We start from the raw sequence: 24,030 nt of genomic DNA, 5'->3' as shown, positions 1-24,030 counted from the left end.
GATGCGGAGTTCGAGGTGCTTCATGTCACAGTGACCTCAGGGTCGATCGTCTGTTGTTGGAGTGTCCTTCCATCATGGTACAATTACACTTTATCTGATTAACGTTATGTAATGCTGATGAAAAGGGAGACAGTCTGGAGGAGATGGTTTACATATGAAGCTGTTTTTGTGTGTGTGATTAACATAAGCACTTAGTTCCAAGGTTCTAGGTGTTAGTTTCTTGTGTTGTTTCAACAGCGAGAGGTTAAAATTGAAAGCACATGTAGCCACGATGCAGTTCCCGGCATTCGGCGTTTCCATTATTGCCCTTTACTCAACGATACAAGCGCTGATGTGTGCAAAGCTCAGTATTAAAAGTTGCTTTACTCAGTAGCCCTGTCTTTCCACACCCACGCTTGTTGCACAGAGCGAAGTGGATGTGGTTTCATCAGAGGTAATGTGACTGTGGCTTAACACACTTCATTTCACTGATTAGCACACCATCACCCAGAGGAGGAGAAGGAGGAGGGAGGAGGGAGGAGGAGGAGGGGGGAGGTGGGTCAGTGAAGTTACAGGAGTTGCTTGGAAGGAAGCCCTGCAAAGCTTTTGATTAGAGCAGCTTAAACGCCAAATGAGTGAAATATCTTACACGTGCCGTCATCAAAGACAAATGTCGGTGTCACTTTTTTGTGTGTTTCCGTCGTGCGTATTAATTAAATGCGGCGCAAGAAAGGGAGTGTCAGGGCCGAATGTGCACGAACCACACATGGAGTGAGCCAGGCAGAGGCCAGCAAGTCATGACACGACAGAATAAGCGAGTGATAACAGGGAGTACAATGGAGATTACATACTGGGAGGATGTTGTTAAGACAGCAGGTATCTGAGTAGATGTGAGAAGAATGAGAAATACAGTGAATTCTGGAGGAGAGAATCCAAATTGGGAGTCTGCAGTTGTGTTTTGCTTGGACCTCCAGGTTAGTCTGTGTTACACTTGGCAGCTGAAGGCAGAAACTCTCCTGTGCTGACTATTTTTCTTTTCTTTTATTCATTCCTGTCTTCTCCCTCACCTCACGTTGTGTCATTCTTTTCCCCCCACTCTTTTATTTTTTTTTTTTACTACAGGTATTCCGGTATTTGCCCCCGGGGTGCTGCTGGTAGTGCTGAGAGGTGCAAGGTGCACTTTTGTCCTCCTGTCAGGGCCTGTGTGGGCCCTTGGGGAGGGGGGCACCAGCCGAAGGACTGGGACAGTTCTATTGTCCCGACGCATTCCACTCAATGAAGGATATGGTAGGGAGCGAGGGAGGTGCAGGAGGGGGCCAAGACGGGCGGAGATCAGCCTTTGAGTGGGGATCTAGAGTTTGTGTGTGCGTTACTGCAGAGAGCACAGATTGCCTTCCCTTCTCCTCCTCCCCTCTTGTCCCGTTCTAGCCTGTCCCTTGAGGAGCCGCAGGGCAGGCAAATGCACCTGCCTGAAATCCACACCCCAGGGCCAGACGCCTATCTCCCCCATCTCCACGGTTTTACAGAAACACTGCATGTGCCACACACACCGGTGTCCGCTTACACACAAGAGGCAGCACCGAGGGGCATCCCTCTAAAATCAACTTAAACATAAAATAAATTAATCAAAGCTGTTTCGTAATCATTCTGATTGTATTAGTGCAAATTTGGGGTCAATCCCATAACAGCAGAGTTTCCTGAAACGCCACACATCAAAGTCTGTATACACGCTTTGGGAGCTTGTATTGTATGGGAAAAAGTTGTATAAGACAGTTGTAAGTGTCCATATCTTACGGCATTGTTTTTACTTGAAGACATTACTGTCTAGTAATGTCAAGTTGCATTGAAGATACTGTTGGCAAAGTTAGTTCATGTGGTAAAAATCCGCTTGAAGAGTTAAGACGAAGACAGATTAGCCTGGATGCAGATAGACAGCCTCCTCATTTGTAGTCTCACTCGACTTGCAGGAACTTTTCCTGAGTTCCTGAGACAATTGCCTTCATGTGGAACTGAGCTGTTGCCCATAAATGTATTTTTTTTACCTTTTCTCATGAAATGATTGTGACAACGTGATCTATTCGCGATAGATAAAGTGTATATCTTCTGAAAACTGTACCGATCAATCTGTTCCTGACATGTAATTGATTGAGGACTTCAGGAACGTGTCTGGAAACCAAAATGATTCCAACTTCATGGTCGACAGTGTGTTTGTTCCCAGTTCACACCGAGCCACGCGATCCAAATGGTCCAGACTTAGGCCCCCGTATAAGGACAACAATTATCAATCACATCCAGAGACACTTTTTAATCTCTGCCCCTCTCACTCTTGTCACACACACTTTTTCCTGGTAATCCAATCCCCACGCAGACCTTGTGTTGCACGTCTGCTGCCTATGTGTCCCCTCATTTCTCACATTGTGATCACATTACTTCGCTGCAGAGTTCAGCGTGCCGTGTTTTCTTTGGCATAGAAAGAATCGGCCGTGGTTCGCCCTGACGCCCAGATTGAGCGAGAGGGTCGATGGTCTAATGTTGCACGTCAGAACACATGGCTGCGCTGCTGATGGGCATGCTCGTGTTTGTGTCAGTGTGTTTTTGTGTGTAACTAGACCCCTGTTGTGCAAGGAGGGACAGGTGTGTCACCACCTGACCACACCCCCGGGCCACACGGCACCTCCTGTCCCTAACACCTGTCCACTTCGTCTGTGCAAAGACCTATGTACCTCTCCTCTTTCTCCATCACACACACACACACACAGACACAGGGTTTGTCTGGGAGGAAGGCAGGTCGCTGGGCTGTGACGGAGCGAGGGGGATCAGATCAGGCGGAGTATCGACGCAGCTGTCTGTCTGAAACTAAAACTCTGTTGAAGTCCCTTACTGCTCTGGTGTCATCTCTGCCAATGCAGTGACACTGCAGCAAGCTGATCGAGAGCTGCCGCTTCAGACCTTTGCACCCATGCAAACAACAGACGGAAATTCATCGAAACTTGGGTCTACGTTCAACACACAACCATGCCATTTTATTTTCAAACTTTGTCAGTCGCCATCACTGCAGTTTCACAATATAAATACTTGTAATAATATAACTGGGAGACTGAACAGCTGGAGATTTTGTAAGACAGAAGATGTTTTGGGTCAGTTGGGTGACACAGTTCTTGCTTACCTTGACTGTGATCATCCCATTCCAACGGTCATGCTTGGTTTAATCACGTTGATAGCAATATCTTATATAAGTCAAAAACTTTCGATTAATTGTTTTCATTTGAATTATTTCATCGCAACATTACATTAAAGGAGCTACAAGATAAAGTCTGAAACATATACGGTGAATAGAACAGATAATAGGAAGGTTTAAGTCATTGGGTTCGAGTTCATTTCAGGATTATCATCTGTCTTTGGCTGATGTCAAGCATCCATATTTGCTTTGTTCTCAGACACCCTCGAGTTACAAATCAGAAACTTACATCTGTTGTAACTCTGACATGACACAAATGTGGTATTATTCAAGCCGCAATGCTTGAATAATACCACACTGGCATTTGTTAAATTAGATTACGACAATATTTATGTCTCTTCGCACCCATGCAGGTCTCGCTGCAGCAGTGCAAGGTTGGTGCATGTTCAGCTTGATTAGCTCGTCTTAATTGTCAACACCTGACAAAGGCATGGTCGACGTAGCCTGGTTACCAGATCGGACCGTTTGTGTGGGCTTTGTGCGGTGATAGACAGAAGAGTAACAGCAACGTAGTCATGCACGTCATCTGAGCGCTGTTGAGTTGATTTAGTCCACAACACAGTGGCTACCGTTGGAGAATTGAGATGTTTCAATCCCGCACTTGTGCCAGTTATTGACAGTTAATATAGATTCATTGATCGAGAAGCATTGGGAAATAAAATAGAGACTCACTGCAATATTATGCCACAGTTCTTATGTGCAAAAGACAGTTACAAGGTGTTGCATGTCTCAACTCAGTTTAGTGTTTTCAGAACTTATAATAATGCTGACCAGAACTGTGACATAGGATCCAGCTGATTAAAAATGTATTTTTCTTTTGGTGTTTTTGTGTGTGTGTGTGTGTGTGTGATAGAGAGAGAGTCAGATAGAAAGGGAGGGAGAGGTCAAAGCAGCCTGAAGGCCATTGTAAATTCCTCGCTGGCTCAACCAAAGACATTCTTCCCTGCTGTTTTTCTTTCTAATCTCTATGCTCAGATTACCAGCTAGAGGGCCTGAACAGATGAGAGGAGAACAGGGTGGCATGCATGCATGCACATGTGCCCAAACACGCACCAGCACACATTTACACCACGTTTATGGACACAAACACACTGCCTGCAGTACGCCGCCGCAGCACATCAATGGAAGGTATCGGTTCCATTTGATACGATTGTCCTGAAAGAAGCTGAACTTAGCATTTAGACAAATAAAATAGAAACTCACCAACACGCTGAAATCATTAACAGAAGGCTTGTTTTTGTGAAACCCAAAGAAAACAACACCCCCATGGAGAATGCTGAGAGGATTCCCATATGACAGCAGCCCCCCTACCCTGAGTGCCACCTAAACACAAACACAAAATGCAGTATTTGAAACTAGAACCTTCACAGAAAGTCTTTCCAGATGTGCCAAATCAGTTTCTCTGGAATGATCCCTGAGATTTACTGTTAGAGTTGATCCAGTTTGTTAATCAGTAAAACACATAGACTACCGGTGGCTGCGGTTAAATTTCCCATTTGCAGAATGAGAAAAGTGCTGTTGCCAGAGTTTTAAATGTGTCAACTTCATAGCACAGTATTTCGAATTATATTCAGTTGTGAAAGGTACAGTAAACACGTTTATTTCAACAACCAGTCAAATTATTTATTATGTACAAGGAAAGACGACCTGTTGACATTTGGTATAACTCAAATTACATATTCCTAATATGAAAGGTAACTGGGTAGAAGTTAAATACGTTGTGATCTTGTTACCAATGCACTGTGTAATTTGGGGTATTAGAAGTCTGTGCGGGCTGGACACATGTGCTTAACGCCATAATCAGCTACTACTGCATTGATGTTTTCTATGTGTTGGTCATTTTGTTCTTAATTTGCCCAACACATCCATTTTGTGTTTAATTTTTACTGCTTAAATGCTTTTCTTTCACCTTTGAAATCAATAACAGGTAGCTCAAAGTAAATCATACTGCCAGCCAGTAAGCAGTGTTTAAGACAGTTTACAATATCATTTAACTTAAAGAGGAACTACTGTTTTTTACAACCTGGACCTTATTTCTGCCATTAAATATGATCGTTTACTCACCCATATAACTTTTGTGTCCTTTGCAGTCGTTTGGGAGATAATTAGATATAAATAGTGTATATCCATATAGTGGATATCTACTACTGTTCATTTCACCAATATTTTGTTATCGTACGCTAGTGCTATTCCATGTTGAGTCCACAGTTGCCTGTTATCATCATCCGGGGTCTGTAGATTGACCTACAGACCCCGGATGATGATGTCTTCTTACCTTCTTACCATCTTGTTTACCTGTAATTTGCTACTGCTCGTTTTTTACAACATAGCCGAATATTTTTCCGATTCTGAGGCTGTGGACAAACCATAGTAATGTTTCTAACTAGACATGTCAATATTAAATCAGCCTTCTCTTGTAATCATGTGTTCTTCTGAAAATTTAGGGCCTTGGAAAATGTGAAGCTCAGCTGCACCCTCTCTCTATCCAGCTGCTGTCATTTTTCACTGCCTCTGTCAAAATCTCATTAGTTTGGGAATTCTTGGAGTCAAAAAGATCCTTTGGACTTGCTAATCTATACTGATCTCAACCCTCCTGACACGTCTTTGATTCATTTTTGAAAGTTCTCCATCACCAAATCTGAAGATGCGCTGTCTTCAGTGAAGCTCGTCTGCCGGGCCATAAATAGTAGAGTGAACTTTCTCTAGCCACACACGCCTGCACACCCACAGATCCCAAACAGCTGGGTAAATCTTGATCTGGGTAAATCTGTTGTGGTGGCGGCAGGTGGGGGGGCTGAGGGCTTTACTGTAGGCCCAGTAAGGTGCTCCACCAGGGGGCAGAGACCACCAGGGGCCACCAGTCAGGCTAATCAAATCCCTGGAGATAACTGTTGCCACCTTGTTTTCTATTGTAAGAAACCCAGAGTATTCAGCGCCGAGCAGACGGCACAGGTGTAAAGTGACAGGTTGTAGTTTGTTTTCGACTACATAAAAGTAATTACAAGGACTTCTCACAAGCATGCTGCCCTGCCCCTTCCCCCTTTTTGGCTGTACCTGCTAAAAGACACGCAACCAATCCACTCAGAAGTGACACCTGATTTTAAAAGTGGGAACCTGCTGGGGGCAGAGACGGGGGAGATGGCAAAGCAGATAAAACATACTAGTTAATTACCCACACTTCAACTCAGACCCCTGCCGTTTCGGCATTTTGGATGAACCAGCATGAGTCCTCACACTTCAACAGGTGTTGAGAGAAGAAAGAAAGGAAGAGAGTGAATGATGAAAAGAAAGGAGTAAAAAGAGAACACGAGCACCTGTTTTGGCCTTCCTTTTGCGGGCCGGGGCTTGCTCTGCCCCGCCCTAAACAACACATTCACGTCTCAGTGCCTGCTCAGTTATGTGAAGTGGTGCTGGGGTCAGTTTTCAGGGGTTAGGGAGAAGCAGAAACGGGAAAATAGCCACGGAGGACCAGTAATTACGGTCAGCAATTGCTGAAGGCTGTGAATCAAAATCAGCTGCAGGTTAGTCGCCTCGTTTTGCCTCGTAGCGGAAGTGCGTGCATGGACGAGCAACGTGTGGTTAGGGAGAGGACAGATGTCATCAAAAGCACTCCTACAAAGGTTTAGCGTCAGTGCCAGTGAGAGACATTTGGCAGCTCTGTAAAGGTTTGACAGTCAGTGGTTTAAGACTTCGAAAACAATGCGACAGTTGAAAGAAGCTAAATCATTTGCTGCAGGCACACTGCAGGTGTTTCAATCTGAAAAGACAGTTTCTAAAAACCTGCAGACGGCATTCATCTGGAAAAATTTCATGTGACGGCAAGGTAGTTTATGTATTTTCATCCACGGTAGGAAACCTGTTTGTGTCAAAAGAAATGCCAAGAAAAGCTTAACTTGGAAAAGCTTTCCATTTAAGTTGTATACTTTACCAACAACATTACATATTCTCTTCACCTTAGACATTAAGGAAGACATTTACATTTACACTTTAGTCTGTTATAGGTGTAAAATCAAAACAAATGAGTAAGAGGCCACGTATGATGAAGGTTTACAGAAATGTTTCACCCATGTCAGACACTTAGCATTCATATCATATCTAAATTGACATAAGAAAGCCTGATATTACTTTAAGTGCTGATATAGTTATTTAAAAAGAAAGGACAAGGCTGCCATGAGGAGCAGGTGCTGCTTTAACTGTTCAGAGTTATTCTAACATTGCAGAACACACACCCAAACATACGCAGCCTGCATGGTCATCTGATCCAATCACACGAGGCACATCGGTGAGGATATCAGCGCTCTGCAGAGTCCTTACACCTCAGATCTAACGACACACACACACACAATAACAGCATGCCTTTAAGAGCTCACTGAGGCTCATTAACCTCCTGGTGGGGGGTGTGGGGGTCAGGGGCATCAAAGTGGCAGGATCACTGCAGACTCACCCAGCAATCCTACCATGGGGGTCTGGAGCCGCAGCGTCTCACCCCCTAATGAGAGGCCATGACACGCACACATCCACACACAGTTTGACCCCTCGGGACCAGCTGGAAAAGAGAGTCTGACATGCCTGTCCCCACCCTCCGCCTCCTCCATTCCTCTCGCAAAGCCCACACATTCCAGCCACTGGTCACCACTGGCCCGTTCAAGTCTCTCCTCCCAAGTGTGCCTCGATCCAGCGGAGACGGGGGGAGAAAGGTGAAGAGGAAAGTCGAGAAAAGTTTAACGTAGGGTTGAAATGAATGGTTATTTTCACCACTGATCTGCCTGCCAATCATTTTCTCAGTTGACAGCCTCACTGACGATTGTGAGACACGAAAGTTTCAAATTTACAGAACTACTTTATCGATGCGAGACTTTCTTGAAAAACAACTCGACATCAAAACTCGTCTTTGTAGTGGACTGACGTGTTCTCTTATTTATTGTCCTATATTGAACCTAATCTGGCCCTGACAACTTTCAGGATTAGTGAGAACCAAGAGAGCACAGATCTGCCTCAGTGTCAGACAGCTCATATACATCTTTTTTTTTACAGGTTTTTACGGCTTTCAGATCTGAGATGAATCACAGGAATCAGAGTCTGTGACTTTAAATGCATCATTACAAGTCCTTTTAAAATCTTTTTAGGGTTTTGAGTGGCATTGTGGGTTTCTTTTACAAGATGTGGACAGGAAGCAGGATGGTGAAATTCACTTGAATTCTTACAGCAAAAGTGTTTTTGTTTTTTTTATTCTTGTGAATAAGAGATGACAAAAGAGAAGGAAATAAAACAAAAACAAACCAATCTATCAATCAGTTAGTACAACTGGTGCAAACACACTCAGGCACGAGGGAGGAGGGAGGAGGGAGGGTATGAGTCAGAGAAAGGAAAGGAGGACTTTTCGGAATAGCACTCTGCCAGGAAGGCAAGTGCAGCAGCGGCAGCAGGGTGAATGGGGGGTGCAGGGTCAAGGGAAGAGGCACCTTGCAACAGCTGGTCTCAATTATCCATGGAGGCACTGCTGAGTGTACAGGAGCATGTGTGTGTGTGTGTGTGTGTGAGTGTGTAAGGTTGAGGCATCGCAGGGGGAGGGCTGAGACCACTGGCGCCAGGAGGGGTACAACAGGTCAGGGAGGATGAAGATTATAAAAATACTAGCAGGCAGTTGGCCTTGGTCCTGCCGGTGCACAGCGTTGAGTGTGTGTGTGTGGGTGTGTGTGTGTGTGTGTGTGTGTGTGGTGGATATTCCTTGTCTGCCCAAAGTGCCACAGGATGTAGAAGAGTGTGTGCCCACCGTGCATCAGGGCGGTGTGTTTCTGCATACATCCTGTCAGATAACATTCCTGCTGGAACAACAGGAGCTCATCCCATGTTTTTATCAATGAATTTTTTTTGTTTGTTTGTTTGTTTGTTTTTTAACTTTTTAAAGACTAATAAAAAAAGTACACCTAGATCATAGAAATGGATTTGCTTTAAACATCTTGTGTCAGTTACGATTTTGCGACAAATATTATCAATATTACATATTAGAATTACAATTAGTTTGATCATTTTTAAATCTTTTCAGTGTACCGATTTCAGTTTTTGCCACAGACTTTTTTTTTCTTTTTAAATCTCACGGAAACTGTTACAGCTGATTAATGACCCACAAGTTATTCCCATACAAGGAACAAATGCAACAATCGCAACATTATCGTTTGTCTTGAAGAGTTTGAGCAAACGCTTCAGTTCCTGGTTCACAGAAATGAGTCCATTAGCTCGGGACACATGTGTTCATGACTCCCTCTGGTGGTCAACACGTGTTATTACAAATGACAATTTATTTTCACTTTCAAACTGAGCAGCCCTCTCATTCAGTTTATTCATTGTGTGGCGGCTCGTGTAAAATGTAAGTACATTTACTAACATGCTACTTTGACATACTTTTACTCTTCTACATTTCAGAAGGTAACATTGGACACTTTATGCCACTAAATGTTACCGTATTTTACCAACAACAGTGGAGTGCTGTCAGGTTATTATTACGTTTATAACACTAATGTAATGCACCTTCTGCACGGTGAGACGCACTTTGGGTAAACTTCTGTGAACTTGACATTTCGTGATCTTGAATACGTAATGAATGTATTGCAGGAGAATATGCTGCTGAGTAATATCAGTAATTTTTCTTAACTAAATGTTTTTTTTTGTCATCTAAAATGGTAAAGTCTTTAACAATAATTAATAATATCAAATTATATCAAGGACTGCATCTTAAACTGACACCGAGCTTTGTGAGACCATCCCACACAGTTCAGCAGTCTCAAGTAGCCACCCCTAATATTAGAACGAGCCCATTTTATGATCTTTACGGTAAAACAGCTGGCAACTCTTAAAAAAAAATCAGCTCATACGCGCTAAAAGTATATTTATTATTATTTTTTGATTAAATTAGAACATATAATTGTGCAACTAATACATTCGGGGGGCACTTTCAAATTAAATTAATTAGGACCATTAAACAGATACTCTATACTGTATTAACTACTAACCGTAAAGACTGCAATAAGGGTGCACTTATATGCTGACTGCGGAAATAGCAATGTGCGTAATGAAGAGACATGTGACGGACATTGAAAAGAAGAAATCGCACAGTTTCACTTGGGATTTCAACATCTTCACCGTAAGTTTCTCATGAAACAGGTCCTAAAGTGGAGCGACAGAAGTTGGCTGTCTGAGGGTCAGGACTGATTCATAGGAGTGCAGGGATTCAATGTTCTTCTTCAATGAGAGGTAGGTAAAGGATCATAGTATCGATTATTTTACCATCTGATCTTGGGAGTATTTAAAAAAAAAAGTTGTGTGACCGCATTAAGTTTAGTTTTATAGCTTGACTCTAATGGCCAACTCAGTAGGTTATTTATTTTAATATAATATATTATATATATATAATTTTAATATAATATATCATGATACATTTTATAATATAATTTATTACTATCCTAAATCCAATGAAGTAATCTTGAGTGCCGGATCATAATTAATAGTTGGCTGATGATTTAATTCTTTATTTAATTATTCTCTAGTGATTAATCGTTGAGGTTAGGCCAGTGCCACATTTTACAGTAACTGTTAAGGAAGTTATTTTTTTTTTATTGTTAATGATTAAATTAGTTACCTAACCATATGCACAAAGTTGGTTTCACAATGGATATAAACTATCCTTAAGAAAAAAAAAAAAAATGTCTGGTCTCTTTCCTCCAACGCCACTCGTTGCAACGTCATCTCACACATGCTAGTACAGGTCGTGGTTTTTCAGGTCCACCTTAATACTCCACCTTATAAGGTAAACCTAATTAGTCGCTGTTCACTTTTGGCAGCAAATAATAATAATAAAAAATCTTCAAGCAATTTCAGTGTGTTTTGGGCCATAAAATCAGAATTCATCATTCTCATGCTCAGTCAAAGAAACCAAGTCTGGACAAATAAAGCAGGGTTCTTCCAAAGTTGGATCAAACTTCCCTCTTTGAGTTAGTGCACTTACTCTGGAGATCCCCTCCTGGATGTCATATTAATGTCATTACCGTGGTCTCCCATCACTTATCCTGAAATTGCATAAGTGTGGACTTTATTGGTATAAAGCCGCACTAACTGTAGCACTGTACAGTCTGTTTTCATCAACTCAGCATTTGAGAATGTGTCTGTATCAGCAGTTAACAAAATAGTCTCTCTCTGGCAAGACATTATCAGGTGATGGCAGTTTAATCGCTATTTGTTTGTTAGGTAGTTTGAAAACTGCAACACTGGGAAACACATGAATTATGTAACAGGTCAAAACTAATTATTTGGACTTACTTGTCTTTAAGGTTCCCACAACTTAACCCAAGCTAACAACAAATAGTGTTAGTCCATAACGTTGTTGGATGGTATTATTACGAGTGTCATTGGGAGCAATGTCAACAGAATTGAAAAGGCTGAAAGCAAGCAAGTCCAAAACTTTGCAGAGCAGATTGATTTTTTTTTCATTGATTTTTAATGTCTGATGTGAGCTTGTGCTACTGCCTGTTTAGACGAATGATGAGTATCCAGTGCAAGGATGAGGAAGACAGAGAGGAGTCGACGGGATCAACCTGCCCGTCTCTGAAAAGTGACCAGTCCAAAGAGAATCCTTTTACCTTCAGTAATGAACCTGAAACACACAACAAAGAGTAAGACTTTAAATCATTCTCTCAGTTTCACGTCCCACCCACAGTTTTTTTTTAAATAAAAAGTGATTTATACCGAAGAAGTATGTCTCTGTGTATGGCCCTGCGATGGACTGGCGACCTGTCCAGGGTGTACCCCTGCCTCTCGCCCGATGACAGCTGGGATAGGCTCCAGCAGACCCCCGTGACCCTTAACAGGACTAAACGGGTATAGAAGATGAATGAATGAATGAATGATAATACCGAAGAAGCTTGTAACGAACCGAATTCGATTCAGAAACCAGAATGCATAATTCCTTTCATCTTTATTGGAAAAACTTAAATTGCAAACATTATATGATGATTGTATGCAGACAATTTGAGGGTATTCATGTCCAAATTGGAGGAAAAGTTTAGGATTAGCAGTTCTTTAAAATGTCCCTCCATCTTTCTCAGAGGAACAAAAGGCAATTGGGCAGTTGACTTAAACCACTGACAATATAATTACATAATAATATGCCAAAAAATAATTATGTTACAGACTGGCTTTAAGTTTGGCTGTTTTCACTGATTATTTGACAAAGGTAACACAAGGAGAGGTAAACCTGTTCTGGGTAAAATCCACTTGGAGCAGTTTCTGCTTGAGATAGGTGTGGTTAGCATTCATCAGTTGTTGTACAGCCATATCCAAAACAAGTTGGAAGAAAGTACATGGATAGTTGGGCAAGTATCCTCAAACAGATGTGTCAGCATTTTGTCATCAGCAACAAACACTACAATTAAACAGCCCTCCCACCTGACATAGCCTGTGGTAAGTCCCCTTCATAGGGGACTGCCCTTCACTGGAAACATTGTCTAAATGCATTAAAATATGTCCCGTGGAATCCGGTAGATAATCTTGGTATTGTGAACATACAATGCACCCTGAGTCATATTAAAGACTGACTACAGCAGGGGTGCGCTTGAGTCAGCAGAGTTTTTCCTTATTCATTCAGAAATAAACACATAACCGCTATTATCATTTATCACCATTGTAGGAAAAAGCCCAGTAAGTGATGTCGGTTCATTGTTAAGGAGAGCCTTTAAAAAAAATAACTAACTAAATAATAAATAAACAAGAATTAACAAGACTTCAGACTTGACAAGTTTGAGTCTGAAGTACAAACTCCGGAGGATGCAAGGATGCAGTATGGTCATTCTGTAACTTGGAACAGCAGCTTACTTGCTGATGTCTACGAAATGCGTTCTGGGATACCTGGCTGTCGCAAGTGCACACAAGTTATCTGCCAATACGTTATTAAATGGCCGGGGCAAGAACACAGAGCATTTGGACTCTACTACTCTCTTTGGTTGGGGACTGTACATGGGCGGTGAGCGATGATGTTTCACAAGAACAGGAGTACAGACAAGACTGCATATTGATAACGCTTTGTATGTTTGTTAATACCATGAGAAGAGATACTGGTCACTGTTTTGGTACATGTTCTGTCTGCATTTTTAGAGTCTGAAAGGCCCTTAATTCTCAAAACATTCAATTAACATAAAAGAAAAAGCCTTTTATTAAAAAGAAAAAATACCTTGTCTCCACAGAAGTAAGAAAAGGACTTATGGTGATATCAAGGGTGAGTCACCGTGTAGTGCTAGGTGCCGAGACCTCCTGTGGGATGCAGCATCTACCAACTGTGGACATAGCTGCTGTGGACAATGCGTTGCCTCACTCAGGGAACTTTGTAAACCAGCAGAAGTTACTGGGTACTTAAGAAAAAGATTCAGAAAAAGTCCAGAGCTGCAGACTCCTGATCAAAGAAGCATTGAACAGAGTAAGTTTCAAGTCTGTCTCACAAGCAGCATTTTAGCACATTTAAAATGTTTAAAAATGTTTTGGGCAATACAGAAATTTCAAAACATATTTTCCCATACTAATTATATGTTGGCATTAAAAACTTAAAAGAACTTGAGATGCAATTTAGGAGGAAAAAATGTGGGTCTCTCTACAACACATTGGAATTTGCTCAGTTTATATTTCCAGTAGAAAAACTGTAATCCTTTCGTGTCTGGCACCAGGACGTTTGTAAGCGAGTCTTCTGGGTTGAGGGGAGAGGGCCTCTGTGGATCAGACTTGTTCCAGAGCATCCCAGAGATACTTGATCAGTATGTGGTATGGGGACTTTGTAAGCCCAGTCAACAGCTTGGACTTTTTTATCATGTTTTCTGAGTTGTTCCTAAACTGTCATTCCCAGCAGGATGCAGCCTGATATAGGCACACACTGCCTATATCAGGCTGCATCCTGCTGGGAATGGCTGCTGACACTGTAGTGGAAATTTTTAGTGCTGACTATCATAACAAAATATTGATGAAATGAACGAGTTTTGTGGCAGATAATGTGTTATTTAGAAGCTGCGTTTCGGTGCCCCATTCACTCCTGTAGACAAAACACTTGCACCTGCTCAGACGCCTCTGTGAATTGTTCTTGCTTTTGCTCACACACGAACATCTACAAGGTCACACTGTTGTCGGGCAAACTAACAGAGACAAAACATCGTACGAGAGGAGCAAAAACCAATGAGCAGAAAGTAGCTGTACAGCGCCTAGTTTCTTGAATAAAACTCCTGCAAAACCTAAACGGGGGAGAGAATCTGGGAGAATCTTCGGGGGCATTCACAGCTTGTGAACTTTTGTTCATGAAGGGGGACTTTGTTTGATGCAATAAAACTCACAAAGACAAAACCTTTGATTTGAGATCTTTTTATTCGAAGTTGTGAAAAAATCCACAACAACATCAAGGAGTGTCATTGCTATGGGGTGGGGGTGGCCAGTGTGGTCCGGTGTAGGTGGGTGGTACACCTAGACTAGTCTAAGTAAGATCCACACCAATGCCAGGTCCAAAAGTTTTCCAGCAGAACATTGTATTGTCACAAGATGGTCAGTGTTATTTGCTTCTCCTGTCAGTGGTTTTAATGTTGTGGCTGATCAGTGTATACTTAAGGGCGAGTCTGCTTTTAAAGACACGTGGATGCTGTTCTTGGTCCCTAGTTGTCTGCCCAGGTGTCGCCCACTCACCTTATCTCCACTTACGATCTTCTTCACCTACTTTTGATTATAGGGAGTTTTTGAAAATATTGATGGTGATGGTGACAGCCAGTGCCACCCATGCTGAGCATCAAAACTGCTAACCCCTTTTTACACTGTGGCAATATTCTGATAATAGCTTATGTAGATCAGCTATAGCCCTGTACATGCTACTAACTAAAGAACTACAACTAAACAACGAAACTATCAGTGCTGTTTGTTTTAAGACAAAAGTGTTTGTTTTTAACGTTAATTTACCGTTTCTTCTTCTCTTACAGTGACTGGCTGCCTGCAGGAAGCTTTACACAAACATAAGAACAGCCTCAGAAAACGATGCGAATATGCGATTGAAGGAACAGCGGAAGAGGAGCCACGAACTCGCCTAAAGCGGATCTACACTGAGCTTTACATTACTGAGGGACAGTGTGAAGGAATTAATAGCCAACATGAAGTGTGGCAACTTGATACAATATCCAAAAGGGAAACCTTGCTTGAGACTCCAATAAAGTGCCATGAGATATTTGAGGTATTACATGGTCAAAAGAGGTCCATCAGAGTAGTTTTGACAAATGGCATTGCTGGCATTGGAAAAACCTTCTCTGTGCAGAAGTTTACCCTGGACTGGGCAGAGGGTTTGGAAAATCAAGACATCAGCCTTGTCATCCTGCTTTCTTTCCGTGAGCTGAACTTGATCAAAGAGGAGCAGTACAGTCTTCTCAAGCTGCTTCGTGATTTTGATCCAACACTACACATGGTCACAGCTGAAGGCCTAGCTCTGTGTAAGGTTTTGCTCATCTTTGATGGGCTGGACGAAAGCCGACTTTTGTTTGATTTCCAGAATATTGACGTCGTGTCCGACGTGACACATACATCATCGGTCAACATGCTGCTGATAAACCTCATCAAGGGGAATTTACTTCCTTCTGCCCTCATTTGGATTACTACCAGACCTGCAGCCGCCAATCAAATCCCACCTGCATACGTTGATAGAGTAACCGAGGTACGAGGCTTCACTGAATGTCAGAAAGAGGAGTACTTTAGGAGGAGACTCAATCATAAGTCAGACAGAATCATCTCACACATCAAGGCTTCCAGGAGCCTCTACATTATGTGCCACATTCCAGTTTTCTGTTGGATCACTGCTACTGTCCTGGAGCAAATATTAACTACAGACAAAAAAGAGCTTCCCAAAACTCTGACTGAGATGTACTCCCACTTTCTGATGGTCCAGTCCAAGAGGAAGACACAGAAGTACGGAAAGAAGCATGGGATGATCCAACAGGAGCTGATGGACACAGACAGGGATGTCCTTCTCAAACTGGGAGAACTTGCTTTTGAACATCTGGAAAAAGGGAACATCATGTTCTACCAGGAAGACTTGGAGAGATGTGGTCTTGATGTCAAAGAGGCCTTAGTCCGATCAGGACTGTGCACAGAGATCTTCAAAAGAGAGCATGTACTGTTTCAGAAAACGATTTATTGTTTTGTTCATTTAAGTATTCAGGAGTTTCTCGCTGCTGTCTATGTGATGCATTGTTACCACAACAACAACACAAAAGTACTGGCGACATTCTTGGGAGATGGATTGGATTCAAACAGCACTGACCCAGGCCTAGAGCGCTTCCTCAACAGAGTTGTGGACAAATCACTGAAAAGTGGAAATGGCCACCTGGACCTGTTTGTTCGCTTCCTTCATGGGCTTTTATTGGAGTCCAACCATCACCTCTTAGGAAATCTGCTGGGCTGGCCAGCAAGCAGTCCAGAAAGCATTCAGAGAGCAATAAACAACCTGAAGAAGGCAAATGCTTATGACATCTCTCCTGACAGAAGCATCAACATCTTCCACTGTTTGATGGAGATGAATGACCACTCAGTGCACCAGGAGATCCAAGAATACTTGCAGTTAGACAACAGATCAGAGAAGAAACTCACCAAGACCCATTGCTCAGCTCTTGCCTACATGCTGCAGATGTCAGAGGAGGTTCTGGACGTGTTGGACCTGAAGAAGTACAATGCGTCAGTTGATGGAAGACGGAGATTGCTCCCAGCCGTCAGAAACTGCAGAGAAGCTCGGTTAGTCCAGACTAAATGACTGTTGCACTTTCAGTTGCTGGAAAGACATTTAGTTTGTCATACAATATACCATACATTCATCATGGAAATGTTGGCATACATAGTATACACACGTGGACAAAATTGTTGGTTCCTTTCTAAGAAAGAAAGAAAAACCCACGATGGTCACTGAAATAACTTGAAACTGACAAAAGTAATAATAAATACAAATTTTCTGAAAATTATCTAATGAAAATCAGACATTATTTTTAAATTGCGGTTCAATAGAATAATATTGAAACTGGCCTGGACAGAAATGATGGTACCCTTAAATTAATATTTTGTTGCACAACCTTTTGAGGCAAGCACTGCGATTTTTGTAGCTTTCAATGAGACTCCTGGACCCGTTGACAGGTATTTTGGCCCACTCCTCATGAGCAGACTGCTCCAGCTGTCTCAGGTTTGAAGGATGCCTTCTCCAGACTTTATGTTTGAGCTCCTTCCACAGATATGCAATAGGATTTAGATCAGGGCTCATGGAAGGACACTTCAGAATAGTGCATTGTTTTGTTCTTAGTCATTCTTTGGTGTATTGGCTGTGTTTTAGGTCATTATCTTGTTGGAGGAAATATTCCAGTTTTATCCGAAGGACACTCTCCCAAAGGCTTTGTGGCTTGTCAATATGGAAGTTGGCAAATTCCAAATTCTTTCTAATCTCCTTAGCTTTTTGTGGTCCATGTTCAGTGTGGTACACACCATGATACCAAACAGCTGAGTGACAACTTTTCACCCTTTAAATAGGCAGACTGACTGATTACAAGTTTGAAGACACCTGAGATGCTTATTACAGGACCATTTTTTAAAATTAATTTGTTGAACCACAATTTAAAATCAATGTTGTGATTTTCATTAGTTAATTTTCAGTAAATTTTATTTATTATTACGTTTGTTAGTTTCAAGTAATTTCTCAGAAGGGTACAGACAATTTTGTCCGTGTGTGTATAGACCTCCTAAGCAAATGTACCTAATTCCATTCTATCACAGATAAAGACTATGAGACTATGCAAGTGAAAACTGTAACACAAGTTTACATTGTTTGGTCACATTTTTAAAATATTTTTATCAAGTATACTCATACTCCTGCTGTGCACTTTGCAGCCTCTCCGGCTGTGGATTTTCTGAGTGGCATTGTGAAGTTCTCTCCTCTGCTCTGATGTCCAACCCCTCCCATTTGCGAAACCTGGACCTAAGTGAAAATGACTATTTGCTGGATTCAGGAGTGAAGCTGCTGTCTGTCGGACTAGCGAGTCCAAACTGTAAACTAGAGATACTGAGGTGAGGCCACTTTAAGGCTATACTGTTCCCTGATTATTGATGCCTTCTGTCGGGGTTTTCAGGGTGAGGTAGGATCCAAACGCTGGACACCAGGGGGGCTCATGTACAAAGACTTGTGTGGATTTCCTACTGAAAGGTGGCGCACGCTCAGATCCAGAAGCACATTTCCTTTGTACATCCCAATCAACGTGGAATTGAGCGCACATGTTGTACCCGACCCCTCCTTGTCCACGACCCCATTTAAATACAAATTATGTTTAAATTGACCCTTCACCTGAGATTCCCCTCTCTGCACGATCAGAAAATTAAAACATAAGAATGAGCAAGACGGGAACAAAGAAGAACTTCACAGAAAGTATTTGAACTGGGGACGCTACTCACTGGAGTGAAGGCGCACAAAAATGTACTCTTTGGCAGGAGTGAGTGGGAGAGTATGTGTGAGGCCACATATGATCTTTACATTGATCGGAAAACCGGCTCTCGCTGCAAATAGTGCTTTCATGTTGACCTGTTCAAATGGGAATTTGATATATCTGTCTGACATGCGGGTAATTCCGTCTCACACGGCTGGCATGGCTCTGCTTGTCTGCGGTTGACCAATTGTTTTCACATTAATTTATTATGACAGTTTCACAGCACCACCTCTAAGTGTCGCCAAAGGATCAACAGCTGTAGAAGCCAGCGTATGCCAACCATGAGGTTGGCGTGAGGCACGCACATGCTCACGTTCATTTCACTCTTGATACATTTGAACTTTTCCATGAACAAGAACATACGGAACATTTTTGTGCGCACGCACCCTTCGTACATGAGGCCCCAGGCAATGAGGCAGGAATAGGCAAAAAACGAATTTAATTAAATCAAAAGTAACACAAGGCGCTGCAAAAAGGCAGGAAAAAAACCCAAAATCAAATCTTCAAAAAGACGAGAACATAACATGACAAAATTAGAGCTTGAAAACACATGGCAGGGAAACAGTATGAGAGGACAGAGGCAAAGGCAGGACTATATATACACAGAGGCAGAGGAGACACAGGTGAAAACAATCAGGGCGGGGCAGACAATTACACAGGTGGGAAATCACAGGACAGGAAGAAGGCAAGACAGGAAACAAAGAAAAACAAAAATAGCAAAATAAAACAGGAAACTCAAAAACATGAATCATGAACGAAACTCAAAACACGAAAACAGGAAATCAAAATGCAGAACCTTGACACCTTCCAGTTCTTAGTATTCCACTGTGTTTGCTTCTTGGGATTATTCCTCATCTTCCTGTTCTTTCTTCTGATTCTCCTTTCCTGTAGAAGGGCGACATTATGTTGAAATGACTAGTCACTGAATTTTATTTTATTTTTTTAGACTGAGGAACTGCAGTTTGTCGGAAAGCTGTTGCGATTCTCTGGCATCGGCGCTGACATCCAGGTCCTCCCACCTGAGAGAACTGGACCTGAGTAGCAACAACTACATCAAGGATTCAGGAGTGAAGCTGCTGTGTGATGGGCTAGAGAGTCCACACTGTAGACTGGAGACGCTGAGGTCAGGCAGCATTTTGTCTGTTCCTTTGTTTGATTAATCTGGTTATGTTTCAGTGTCTGGACCTTATACTGTATGCAACCTCAGTGCTCCCATCCCCATGTCCTAATTCATAGTTTCTTTGTATGATGGCCCCACACTGATAATGTTTGTCTTGAAATGGCACTGTTGTTCTATGCATTTTAAACACTACTAATTTCTCTTATAATGCCTGGAACACAGCTGGGGCTACACATTTTCTTTCTGTATTTAAACAAAGAAATCACAGTTCAGTTTGTTGAAACTCTAGACAGAAATGTTGCCTTTAACAGCTACGATCCTTGTACCTTATCCAGATTAAGTTGCTGCAGGCTGTCAGAGAGCAGCTGTGCGCATCTGGTCTCAGCTATGAAGGCCAACCCGTCCCATATGAGAGACTTAGACCTGAGTAAGAACAAAGTGAAGGATGCAGGAGTTAATGTGCTGTCTGCTGCTCTGATGACGTCTCAATGTCAAGTGAAGACACTGAGGTAAGGTCACTCCTGTAGGTCATATAATTTAATAAGATATATGTAGATGCAGTTCTATGCAGATGGTGACTTTCAGGTCTTGGCTGTCCATCACTGCTTGTGACATTTTGTGAGTGTGGCTGCCCATATTGTTGTTGTAAATACTGACCCAGCTTCCTTGATGCAAGTGCAAGGGCCCATTACCGCCTGTGTGAAAGCACTTGAATGTGTGAAGCAGAAAAGCAAACATTTTAGCCAGTGTATTGGGACACATATTTCAGCTCATGCAATTTTCGTGGATCCTGTCTGTACTTATTACAAGCAAACATTTGTGTTTACCGTAATGTATCTGTTTTATTCTTGCAATTACAGACTTGACAGATGTGGGCTGACGGAGAACTGCTGCACTTCTTTGGCCTCGGCCCTCAAGTCCGACGCTTCCAGCCTGAGAGAGCTCGAACTGAGTTGTAATGATCTGCAGGACACAGGAGTGAAGCTGCTGTGTGAAGGACTCTGGAGTCCACATTGTAGACTGGAAGCTCTGAGGTCAGTCAGCATGTTTTACAGTAACACGCTACACCAACAATAATTTCCTATACCAGTATTGTGACTCACTGACGAAGATGAACTAAATAAATTCATCAGTAATTTCACTCTCAAAAGGATACTTCGTCCACAAGAAATTTTGAATTTTATATTGTGACAGGTCTGTATATACCGAAAGTCCACATGATCTAAATGTAGTTTCAAGGAAACATCAACCTTCATAGTTTACCCCACCTTTTCTCATTAAACTCAGATAGCAGGGTGGTTTGCATGCAAAGTAGTCATGTGGGATGTCAGCGCTGCAGACAACAAATTCCAACATGTAACCATGAGCTTACACTAGATTGCTTGGCATGTTAAATTCAGTGAGAAACCAAATGGGAAGTTGGTGAACCTCACGCGGACCAAAGTGATTCAACCACATCCTCCTGAATCACAAAAACAGATGTTTGTTTCACGCCTGTTTAGCCAGATGACCAAAGTCACAAAGAGATAAATATGTACTCGTACGACAAATGTATATAATTATCAGAAGCACCAGTGCATAATTGTTTTTGTACTGCATTGCTATCTCTTGCTAGATGAGCTGTATTTGTTATCTTAGTAACCTCAGTATGATTTCAAATAACGTTTTGGCGGTTTGAATATTATTTGGCTGCACAACATAGTAGTGTTTCAACCCAGACATTATATATTTTCTATACGATCTTGTTTTCTATTTAGGCTGAGGTCCTGCTGGTTGTCAGAGAGTAGCTGTGCTGCTCTGGCTTCAGCATTAATGTCAAAAAATCCGTCCAGTCTGAGAGAGCTTGACCTGAGTGAAAATGATCTACAGGATTCAGGAGTGAAGTTGTTGTGTGCTGGATTAGAAACTCCACCCTGTAGATTAGACACTTTGAGGTAAGGAGACACTCCCCTGTGTTCACTTCCTCTGTACTAGAACTTAAGAAATATCATGTTCAACGTGTCGTAAAATAAGAAGGATCTCCTTTTGTTGTGGATTCTGTAGTTAGTGCATCAAACTGTATACTCCTCATACCTTCACTAATATTTGGATGTGATGAATTGCATATTTGCACTTGAAAATTGGGAAAATGCCCCCATAAAATTGTTCATCTCTGCAGGTTGATGAACTGTTGTGTCACAGATGAAGGCTGCGCTTCTCTGGCATCAGCTCTAGAGTCCAACCCATCCTGTCTGAGAGAGCTGGACCTGAGTAAAAACAACCTGCTGGATTCAGGTGTCAGGCTGCTGTCCGGACTCCAGATGAGCCCACACTGTAGACTGGAGACTCTCAGGTTAGTTGGGGGTTACAGCTCAATAAACATAGATCTGAACAGAGCTACAGCATCTTTGAGGAACATACGCCAATAAAGAAAGGAGACAGGACAAATGGGGATGGTGATGACAGGAAAATTCATTGCCCTGTCGGATAAAGCAGCGATAGGGAGGTGGTGGTTGTGGAAATAGTAAGTCTGACAGAAACATTGTGTAATAACAGCCTCAGTAGACTAGTTGGAGCAAATAGACAGCAATAGAAGGAACTAAGATAAGTGTGAAGTGTTTGTGGATCAAATAAAAGTGATGTATTTATTTAAAACATCTGCCTTTTGACATGAAGGCATGCCTTTCCTCAGTGAACAAAAAGACAACGTGATCATGTGTTTGAGATCACCTGTAGATAATCTTTGCTTCTCCCTGCAGAATGGAGTAAACCTGGAGTGTGTCATCCGACTAGAATGAGTCTCATCGCCGCTTACAAACGCCACATCACTGCAACCCCGCGGTTGTGTATTAACCACTGTTAGCGATCCATCATGGTCAGGACTTCCTGCAACCCTGCAACACTTCCTGTTTCTTCAAAAGCCAGAGGACTATTTTTTAATGAGTATCTAATACGATTCAAATATAAATTAATAACAAAAGTAATGTTTTTGTTTTTCTGTAAATAGTCCATTTATTTAATTGTTTCCCAGTGAGTTATTAGTGAAAAGGTGTTGACATACTGCGTGTATAGACAAATTAGCAAACATTGCCACGTTGCCGAGTATCTGGTGGTGGATTACCTTGACAGATAAGAGGCTTCTTTTCAGTGAAGAGCCAGTGGACATCCGAGACTGTTGTTTAATCATCGACTGAAAGAATGGAAAAACTGAGCTTTGTTGATACATGTTGTAAAATTTGTGTAAAGTTAGTGTAACTTATGTTTTAACTTATAATGTATAAAGAATGGTTTTTATAATAAATTGCTCCAGTGTTTTCTGAATGATTGTTGCTTACGTTGACCCCTCAAACATTAAGCAAGCACTTTAGGACAAAATTAAACATTTGAGTTTTATTTTCTTTTTAAAGTGGGTGTACTTATTAGCGTTACACTCAGAAATTAAAAATCAGTGCAGTAATTCATTCATTCATTTTCTGTTACCACTTGTCCTCTGTCCTAGTTGTCATTGGGTGAGCTGATTGATTGGAACCCAGAACCTTCTTGCCATGAGGCATCGATGCTCACACCACCGTGCCGAACTGTGCAGTAATCCCTTAAACTAAAAGATCCTTGATTTCAACACTAAACTCCAACAAACAGCTATGCTATTTATCCTAACATTAGTTGCTCGTTGGTCTAGGGGTGTGATTCTCGCTTTGGGTGTGAAAGGTTCAAATCCTGGACGAGCCCTTGAGCAATTCTGTGGGTCAGTGCTCAGAGATTTTCTAGGAGGGAGCTGTGGAGTAGTGGTTAGAGGCTGTCCATGGCTGAGGTGACCTGAGCAAATTGCTCCCCGGGCACGGTCCTGAGACTGACCACTGCTCTGACTGTAAACACTACTGTGTGAACGACTGGATGGGTCAAAATGCAGAGAGCTAATTTCCCCTTGTGGGATCAATACAGTATCAATTAATAATTGTAACTCATGGTAGTAAGATTTCTTGAAGTATTAAATAAACCTCAGATTCACAGGATATCTATATATAAACACACTTTTCCATGTGACCTGAGAAACTGTGAACCAATCCTTTAACATTTGTTTAAATGTTTCGATTGTCACCGATTCTCATATATTCCCTTAGTTGTACACTTGTGTATTTCTTTATAATCTTGGTTTGAAATAATGATGGTACTTTTTTTGATTTGAGAAGTTGCTTTCACCT

At 41.9% G+C, this 24,030-nt stretch overlaps 1 protein-coding gene across 1 annotated transcript; it reads left to right on the top strand.

The window, feature by feature from the left end:
* Positions 1-11,621: 11,621 nt before the first annotated feature.
* On the top strand, positions 11,622-22,757 carry LOC311494985 (NACHT, LRR and PYD domains-containing protein 12-like). The gene is made up of 9 exons (XM_084554266.1): positions 11,622-11,883; positions 13,450-13,679; positions 15,208-17,002; positions 18,140-18,316; positions 19,676-19,852; positions 20,185-20,358; positions 20,710-20,883; positions 21,607-21,783; positions 22,008-22,757. The coding sequence occupies exons 1-9, from the start codon at positions 11,711-11,713 to the stop codon at positions 22,255-22,257; spliced, it is 3,327 nt and encodes a 1,108-aa protein (XP_084410392.1). The 5' UTR covers positions 11,622-11,710; the 3' UTR covers positions 22,258-22,757.
* The last annotated feature ends 1,273 nt before the right edge of the window (positions 22,758-24,030 follow it).

The sequence above is a fragment of the Chelon labrosus genome, assembly GCF_963514085.1.
Source record: "Chelon labrosus genome assembly, chromosome: 10".
Taxonomy (NCBI): domain Eukaryota; kingdom Metazoa; phylum Chordata; class Actinopteri; order Mugiliformes; family Mugilidae; genus Chelon; species Chelon labrosus.
This window is presented reverse-complemented; position numbering and strand designations above follow the sequence as displayed.

Bases quoted from the DNA above. Each gene is read 5' to 3' on its own strand.
- LOC311494985 (XM_084554266.1), top strand. From the start codon at position 11,711: ATGTCTGATGTGAGCTTGTGCTACTGCCTGTTTAGACGAATGATGAGT. The intron at 13,680-15,207 runs GTAAGTTTCAAG...CTTCTCTTACAG, and splicing joins TCAAAGAAGCATTGAACAGA to TGACTGGCTGCCTGCAGGAA. The intron at 19,853-20,184 runs GTCAGGCAGCAT...TACCTTATCCAG, and splicing joins TGTAGACTGGAGACGCTGAG to ATTAAGTTGCTGCAGGCTGT.